General features: G+C 52.2%; 1 protein-coding gene across 1 annotated transcript in view; it reads right to left on the bottom strand.

Moving 5' to 3' along the window:
* Positions 1-8,893, bottom strand: part of hivep2a (HIVEP zinc finger 2a) — a 29,799-nt gene extending 20,906 nt beyond the window's left edge. The window contains exons 1-7 of the mRNA XM_085771206.1: positions 8,812-8,893; positions 7,370-8,690; positions 5,131-7,019; positions 3,991-4,251; positions 2,992-3,145; positions 2,647-2,740; positions 706-1,973 (exon numbers count right to left, since the gene is read on the bottom strand). Of these exons, the coding sequence (XP_085627332.1) occupies positions 706-1,973; positions 2,647-2,740; positions 2,992-3,145; positions 3,991-4,251; positions 5,131-7,019; positions 7,370-8,360 (4,657 nt within the window). The 5' untranslated portion in view covers positions 8,361-8,690; positions 8,812-8,893. The remainder of the gene's footprint in view (positions 1-705; positions 1,974-2,646; positions 2,741-2,991; positions 3,146-3,990; positions 4,252-5,130; positions 7,020-7,369; positions 8,691-8,811) is intronic.
* Between the last annotated feature and the right edge of the window lie 242 nt (positions 8,894-9,135).

The raw sequence follows: 9,135 nt of genomic DNA, 5'->3' as shown, positions 1-9,135 counted from the left end.
ATTTCTAGTCAAAACTAATTTCTTTTCACTTAGAATAAGACTCATTACCTAAAACTTAAATTGTTTTTAGATCATTTTCACTTGAAAAATTTTTTTTGTGCTTGTAATAAGAAGGAAAAACTTGCTCCACTATCAAATTCTTCTACTTATTTCAAGTGAAAATATGCTGGAAAGAAGTAAAAAGTGAAGCTCCTCTTCCCGGTTCGTCAAATTTGGACGAACTGGGAAGAGGAGCTTCACTTTTCTGCTTCGAGAAGCTTCAGCTACAAACAAGCTTGAAATATAAACTTATTTAATTATTTTCGGGACAATTTCGCATTTCGGGGCTTCAATACAAGACGGACATTACGTACGAGCAGCATGGAGGTATTTGGATGTTTTTTGGTGTGTCTTTTTGTTACGAAGACAGTTGGTATCCATTTGCAACCGTTACATGGACATGCACTGCTACGCCGAGACCCCCTGTAACTCAGAGAAGCCACGGAGGACTCTGAAACTTCTCCCAGCCCTTAGTCCACATGAGGGGGAGTAGATAATGAGTAAAATTTAAATTTTGGGTGAACTATCCCTTTAAAAATCTAAAAACGGGTCAATGGCAACCCGAACACAAGAGGAAGGTTAAATCAATATTGAATCGAATTGCGACCTAAAGAATGAAGACCGAATCGAATGGTGAGGTTCTTAACACCACGCAGCCGTTCCCACCTGAGGCCGGAGATCGGTCGGTGACGATCTGGAGCGGAGGGGTGAAGCTCTCGGGCCGGGGCACGTCGGGGAGGTGTGGGGCCGAGGACCGGACTGGGATGGCGATCTTGTTGGTGACGAGAGGGAAGTCGCCCAGAGGCGGAGACGAGGACATCCTGTCGCAGTCGTCCACGGAGCCCTCGCTCTTCAGGCACTGCCCTCGGCCCGGCCGCTCCGCCTCGTTGCTGTTGCCGCTGCCGCTGCCGCCGCTCTCGGTGCCGCTCAGCTCCACGGCGCCCATCTCCTTGACGATCTGCCCGTACATCCGCTCCTCCTTCACCCTCTTCTGCTGCTTGGTCTCGATGAAGAGCTCCAGGGAGCTGGCCGGGGACAGCATGCGCTTGCTGCCGCCGACGCCGGCCCCCGAGGCGTCCGTGGTGGAGATGGTGCCCGACGTTAGCGACAGCGGGATGCCGGTGTTGAGGTGGTGCTGCTGCTCCGGCTGCGAGTCCGGCACCTTCCACAGCGGATAGCGCAGCGCCGTGCCGTCCGTCTGACCCAGGAAGTGCGAGAGGTTGAATCCGGTCCCGCTGATGCCCCCTCCGATTCCTACGGGAGTTTTACCGCCGGCGACCGTAGGCGACGCATTGCAGCTAATGCTGCTGATGCTGCTGCTGCTGTCGACGACGATGCCGCCCAAACCTGCCGCTCCACCGGCGTGCGTCGCTACGAGCTGACTAACACTGGTGTACATAACACTGCCGAACGATGGCACATGGGTTTGGATCCGCACGGGGACCAGCATGCCCGGCAGCGAGGCCTGGGAGCCCTGGAGGTTCTGCGTGGCGAAGACGGGCTGGATCTGCTGCAGCAGCACGGAGCTGGCGGTGGTGGTGGTGGTGCTGGGCAGCGCGTGCTTGGAGGAGATGGAGCTGAAGTTCTGCTGCTGCTGCTGGGACAGAGGAGACGTCCGGGACGGGAAGACAGAGGCGGGAAACATCTGGTTGTCCGACTTCCCGTCGTGGAGCGGCTGCTGGTCGTGGAGCGGCGGGTGGAGCGGCTGCTGTTTGTGCGGTGGAGGTCTGATGTGGAGCTTCTGGAGCTGCTGCTGCTGCCGGGATGTGGGTCCGGCCTCCTGGCTCCAGAAGAGACCGGGCTGCTGGAAGGAGAGGAAGGGGGGGGGGCCGCTCTGGTACTGCTGCAGACTGACTTCTTTACTCATGACCTCGTGACCCGGGTGCTCGCCCTCAGAGGACGAACCCTGGGCCGAAAGACGATGCTGTTGGGACCTGAAGTGGAGAAAAAGATTCAATATTCTGATTATCATAATAAATAAGTAGTAGGCTGTGAAAGTGAAATCAATATTTATGCAAATTCCTCTTTTTTTTGAATACGTCCATGACCTTTATGACCCAGAGTTTGAATCAGCTGCTGGAAATCAGCTGAGGTCTCAAACTGTACCAACGTTTTTTAAAGTTAGTCTTGATGTTATGAAACACTTGAAAAATATAAAAAGTACTATTTGTCATGTTTAAAGCAGAAGTAAGCGGAATGTTTGTGTTAATCTAAGTCTTAAATAGTTCTATCTTCCGACAGCAATCACTTCTATAGAGTGTTTGGTCTGAAACACGGGTCTGTCAGTCACTCTGCTCTGCTGTAAGCCGAGGAGAAAACTTTCCTTGTATCCTACAACCTTTATCCAATGAGGAGAGAGAACGGCATAAAGGGGCAGTCCTCTCTGTGTGTGCAGTCAAGGGATGCGCGTAAATGTGGTGACGTAGGGACGAGGGCGGGGACTGCTAACTCCATCGGCTGACAGGAAGTTAGACAAAACCACCGGATCGCTTACTTCTGCTTTAATATTTCAATCTTTAAGTCAAATTAGACTGAGTTCATACACACAAACTGAAGGACCTATAAGATTAACAGGAGAAGAGGAAGAAGAAGCTCCGCCCTCCTCACCTGCCGTACAGCGGTTCATCCTGCAGACTGTCCTCACTGATGCTCTGCTGGAGAAGATGCTGGTGGTGCTGTTGGTGTTGGTGAGATCCTAAACCTGTGCATTAAAAAAACAAAAACATAATCACACTTTTCAAATAAAATTGTGCTAATCCTGAGCTAACCTGATTGGTTTGAGAATCGGCTAAACAGTTAAAGCCCCGCCCACTTTACTGAGCAGACACAGGAACAACAACCATGATACCGATATTTGCATGACAGTATTGGAGGAGTATCATACATTCAGTTCTTGCCTCAGTTTGATTTGACTGATCGTCCACATAATTAAAGCTGTAAAGTGATTCTCACCACCAGAGCTGCTGCCAACCCTCTTGGTTCTGTTGGCTTCTGTTGGTCCCGTTGGTCCGGACCAGGCCCCGTGCTCCAAACTCTCCTGTTTGATCGACAGCTCAGCCCCCCCTGGCTCCTGGGCGACGGCCTCTGGATAAACACTCAGCGAAGCCTGTCGAGTGTGTGAGTGAAGTGTGGAGTGGGTCAGTCAGGCAGGAAATAAAAATAATATGATAGTTAGCGTGTCAGAGGAAAACGGTGGAGGAGCCAAGAAAATCGGTTTCTGTTGCCCTGGATCTTTCTGAGCTGCCTCCTCCTTTCAACTTTACACATGTTTTTTAAACTTAAAAGAATAGTTCACTCAAAATTGAAACTGCATGTCCAACGGTTGCAAATAGATACCAACTAAGTCTCTGGTAACAAAAATGAGCGTTCGTATCAAAAACATCCAAATACCTCCATGCTGCTGCCATGTGGTGTCTCCATGTTTTTACGTTCAGTGGCAGCGTGACGGTAGGTAACCACGGAAACTCAGCAGAGACACCGGAGCTGTCGGCTCAGGTCGAGGTGGCGTCTGTGAAAAGTCACCGCGGTAACGCAGTGAGGAGGAATGGAGCGTTACACTGATGCTGCATTCACCTGCAGTCGGGCAGATGGCCGTCGCTAACAAACCAGATGTCATTTTAGTCACAGAAGTCCAGAGAAAGCCGGTAAAACGTGGGTCAGGTAAACAATACCACATCGCCATGACAACATATTGTCACGTGTATTGTTTTGCCTCGTGCTGACGGACCACTTGTTTACATAGAGGCTTGTTTATGCCGTTACGTGCAGCGGCTGTCGTCTGTCTGCCGTCTGCCCAATTTCACGTAAATGCAGCATGAAATATACGACTGACTTGCTTGCGATCTACAACTGCACCGCTAGATGGGAGTAATTCCTACACAATGTACCTTTAAGAACAATCTACAGCTTCCTCTAACAGAGTGAGAACAACAGGAAGTGTTTTACGCTAACCTGTCGGACCAGGTATCCACGCCGGCGCTCCTTCATGGCGGAGGCGCTGGAGTAGAGTTCTCCCTGTCTGGATGAGGACAAGCTCCCGTAGTCGAAGGATTTGCTGCGCATCTCGGGCAGCTCGGTGGGCAGTGTGCACGGAGCCTGCTCCGACGAAGACCTCCTCATCTCCCTCTGCTGGTGGTGGCTGGAATGACCGCTGCCGGGCACCGTCAGGAACTCGGACTGTTTAGCTGCACCGCCGGAGACCGACGAGTCATCCTGGTTCAGGGGCACAAGGACAAAAGTTAGTAGTTTGGACACAGTAGGAGCAAGTTGAAATAAAACTGTTAGATGTCTATGGATATTCTCATTCATCCAGGTCATTGTTCTTTTCTGGGCAAATTGAATCATAGGCAACTGGACGTATTTGTCTGGGAAGACGTTTAGCCTCTTAACCAAGGGGCTTCATCAGTTCGTACGCAACAAGTCTCACTAGTCCGCACTATTGAATTTATTGAATTGACTATTGAATTAGTGCAGACTTGGATAATAGGCAAAATGTCTTCCCAAACGTCCAAAAGTCCAGATGCCTACGATTCATTTTGCCCAGGTCCAACTAGTGCAGACTAGTGAGACTTGTTGCGTACGAACTGATGAAGCCCCTTGGATAAGAGGCGAAACGTCTGCATAAAATATTGAATAAAAACTTGAATGAGAAAAAAAAGAGACGAAACGTCTTTCCACACAAATACAAGTCCAGTTGCCTACGATTCAATTTGCCCAGGAAAAAAAAAGAAAGACTACAGAAACTTCTGGAGTAGGTCTGTGGATATTCTCATTCATCCAGGTCATCGTTATCTTTGGGCCACGAATTGAATCAAAGGCAACTGGACTTGTATTTGTTTAGGAAGATGTTTCGCCTCTTCTCCAAGGGGCTTCATCAGTTCATAAAGCATCGGTCGGAGTAGTCCTCAGTTCGACTAGTCCTAGTTCGTCAGACTAGTGAGGACTAGTCAGACCAATGCGTTAGGAGCTGATGAAACCCTTTAATAAGAGGCTAAACATCTTCCTAGACAAATACAAGTCCAGTTGCCTTCGATTCAATTTGTTGTTCGATTCTGGAGACACCTGAACCTACTGCACTTGTTGAGGAGGTACCTGTTTGGTGGGTGAGATGGACTTGAGGCCTTCGTCTCGGTCGAAGGACATGGAGAAGGACGAGGAGTGGGACAGGTTGCTCTCCTGACTGGGGCTGCGTGAGAGGCTGGTGCAGGTCGACTCGAAGCTCGACTCCCCAGACGAGTGCTCCATGTCTGTCAGCCGAAGCCTCTTCTTCTTGGGCGGAAGCTTCTCCGACGGCATCTGGGAGAGCGTGTCGCTCCTCTGCGGCAGCTGAAACTCCTCCATGTGCGGCTGCTGCTTCTCCGGCTCCTTGATCATCGGAGCGTCCGTATCTTTCTCCGGTTTGTCCGGCTCCTCCGTCACCCTGATCTCTGGGACTTGGATGTTGGGTTGTCGCACCAGTTTGTGTGGGATGTGGTAAGGCTGGCCCGGCGAGGCTGCGGCGGATGAAGATGAGAGGGAAGCCAGGTCACTGTCACTTTGCAGCTGCTGCTCGGTGCTCTCCGTCCTCAGCAGGGCCGACTCAGGACTCAGAGCGTCCTCAAAAATGTCGGAGTCGGACTGCTCGGAGTACTGGCTTGGTGGGCCTTTCTCTGAGGGCTGGTACCCCGGGTGCTCGAAGGACTCGGACTTCTCGAAGGAATTTGGCCGGCTGAGGGAGTTGGTGTGTTGGATGACTGATATGACGTTGCCAGCTGCCTTCCTGGCCTCAGAGTCAGTAAACAAAGCGATGTCCTCGGAGCACATGCTGGCACAGGTGTCGAAGCTGTCCGACTGGCTGTGAGCGCTGTGGAGCGAGCCCTTCCCTGTCGGGGTGCCTCTCGACCCGTCCAGACTACTCTGTTTAAAGTCATAGTCCCCCATCATCTCCACTGAACCACTACAGCTGCTGTCACAGTGTCCAGGACTGTCCTCCTCGTCCCCAACACTCTTCTCTTTCCTCCTTTTCCTTGTGGCTATTTCTGACATGCTAACTTTAGTACCATAAGGGCTGTAGGGGATGTGCTCCGGGACTCCGGGGCTGCGCTCACCGATCTTCATCCCCAGAGACGAGGCCAGATTCTTGGGCATGTGTCCATAGCCCTCGGCCTCTCCTACGTGGGCTTCATTGGCTGAATGTTCAAACGCAGCCTGTCGTCTGAGTCTGCGAAGCCCCGTTGGGTAGAAAACATCATCGGATGTGATCATCTCGTCAAAGGAGTGGCTACCCCGAATCCCCGGGGGGACGCTGAGGTTGGGAGGGGACGACGTTGGCATGGAGTTACTCCTGATGAGGGTCCCAGAGTCTGATGGAGGCTCCAACAGCCCTGTACTGCTTTGACAGGGTCCTGTTGTGTACTGCTTAGGATCTCCAGAGATCCCTACATCCCCTCTGAAACAGATATGGTCCTCAGCTATCTTCCCCATGTCCATGATAGCAGCACCTTGCTTTAGGCCGGCCAGGCCGCCCGGGTCAGGCCCGGCCATGGCCACCGTGATGGACTGTCTGGATCTAGAGTTGGGCCGGTAGTACCAAGTCCGACCGAACATAATCTCTTCGTACGTCTTGACGTTAGTATTGGGGGGGCTGATCTGCTGCTCGGCGCTCTCGGAGCGTGAGAAGTAGCCGGAGTCCGTGCTGCCTTTGCTGTGAGGACTGAGGAGGTTCAGGGACTGGGACATGGCACAGTCGGTGTCCTGGCCTTTCTTCTCCGTCAGCCTCAGGGCCAAGCGCTGTTTGATGGTGGGCGAGTCGTCCAGTGAACGAGCTCTTCCACCGGCCTGCGACGCCAACATGTGGTGCGACCCCTTAATGTCCGGAAATGGGGGGCACTCCATCGGTGTGGAGGGGACTCCCCCCGGCCTGGGGACGATTAGGATAGGCACTTTCATAGGTCCCACAGGCAGCTCTTCAGCTGAGTCTGCATATGCTGGTTCCACACCACCTGTACAGGAGAGTGGAGGAGAAAATAATCAACAGGTGAAGATTGGTTAAAAGGTTTTATCGTCTGATAAAAATCTGAATCTTTTCCTGCAGCTATTCCCAAAGTTTTTTGTATGACATTAATGCTAGAGCATGAATTGTAAAACCATTATATACTACTGCAACTATTTGTGCAGATCTAATTAAAATATTTGTCATTATTTTTTCATAATCACATCTTCTGCCCATTGTTTTGCGATTGATTTGGCGACCACCTTCACATCCGGAACACCTTTTACCACCTTGTGATTTCACTGACAGGAAGTGAAACTAGTCAGTGAAAAAGTCGTTTATAAAGTCATTAAAAATGACCTGTATTCTTGTTGGCTTCGAAGGAGATCTGCGGGATGGGGCTGTCTTTGTCCGTCAGCATGGTGGAGCCCTCCACACCTTCCTCGTCCGTGTCGGTGCTCTGCTCGCCGTCGGAGTGGACCTCGGCTTCTCCCTGGGGCGACGCCTGGTCCATGTCCCCGCCGCGGGCCACCGCCAGCTCTGAGAACGGGACGAGTCCGGCCTTGATGGCGTGAGCGTGGGACTTGCGATGCTTGTACAGGTTGCTCTTGGTTTTGAAGGAGAAGCCGCAGGGGACGCAGGGGTACGGCCTCTCCCCGGTGTGAGAGCGGATGTGCTTCTTCAGGACGCTGGGCTTGGCGCAGGCGCGGCCGCAGTAGTTGCAGATGTACTTCCCCGGCTTCTTCGGCTTGTGCTCCTTCTTGCTGTAGCCCTCCTCGCCGGGCTCGGGGCCCGACTGAGAATACTGTCCAAAGGAGCTGGGTAAACTGGGGGATTTCTGTCGGGTAAACCTTCCTGCCCCGGCCCCGTGGGGGTGCGTGTGTCCCGGGTGTCCCACAGGGTACAGATCATCTGAGGGCAACTGGCCGGCGAAGGGCCAGGCGTGAGGCTCCAGGCCCGGCTGCGGTTTGGCTCCTGAGAGGAAGCGCTCCGTCTGCGGGTGCTGAGGGTACGGCTGGCCCAGCTGGTAGGGGTAGCCCCGCGGGAACGCCTGAGCAAACGGCCCTTGGGGGTCTTGAGATGGTGGGCCTCCTATGGCCCCGACTGCAGACGGTCCAGATAGCAGCTTTCCAGAGTTCCCCGTGATTGCGTACTTCTGCTGAGGCGCCGACCCCCCGGTGGCGCCGCATGGCAAACTCTCGCGGTGTTTCGCCTCCGGGTCGGCAAAAGTGCTTCGTTTGGAGGTGGCCGAGGGCTCGGACGCCCACTTCCTCTGCAGGGGCACCTTCTCCTTCAACGGTTCCTTATTTGAACATTTCTGCCCGGCGGCAGCTGATTCACGAGCCTCCATCTCGGTCAAGCTCTTCTGTGGGTTAGAAGAGGGAGGAAAGTGGGGGGAGCTGGGAGATGGGAGGGTCCTGGAGGGGGTTACCAGTTCCCCAATCTACCAGACATGATCGCTGAACCTTTGAGGGCTGAGTTCACAGAAACAGGAAGTACCCGTCCATCTGATTGTGGAGCCCGGCTGGAAACAGGAATCAGGAAGTGGAAATAAAAGTGGAGCTTTAGTGGATGACATCAGAAACGTCTCTCTCCCTTTGCCATCTTGTAAACACGCGAACGTCGTTGTGCGTCGCTCCTCTGTCCAGTTCATCTAAAGGCAGAAGGATCCTCGAGTGATCTGGAGGAAACACAAAGAGACAAGATGGATGACGACAATGTGGAGAGTGAATCAAAGTCAACAACAACAACAACAACACCATCATCAGCAAGAAGAGGCTGAGCAGAGTTCAGGGTTTCACCTTTCTTCTGGTCAAAGTGCTTGGTAGAGTCGATCCTCCGTCTGTAGCTTCAACAGTCATTCAGTTCTCTCAAGAAAAGGACCTGTGACAAAACAAAGAGACAAGAAGGAAAAGGTTAGTCTGGTTGATTTGTCCACATAATAATCAAACTCAGCAGCAGTCAAACCTTCACCTGACGTGTTGAAGCCGTTTAACCTTTCACAACAACAGCAACAGCAGCAGCTCAGACTCTGTTCGTTCTGTACTGAACCAGCCTGATGTGCGAATGTAAATGTCATTGATTGCTCAGTTAGTTCCTTCACACTGGAATCCATCTGTGCTTTT

This window comes from Trachurus japonicus, chromosome 24 (genome assembly GCF_045865225.1).
Source record: "Trachurus japonicus isolate A0001 chromosome 24, Traja_1.0".
NCBI classification, from domain to species: Eukaryota; Metazoa; Chordata; class Actinopteri; order Carangiformes; family Carangidae; genus Trachurus; species Trachurus japonicus.
This window is presented reverse-complemented; position numbering and strand designations above follow the sequence as displayed.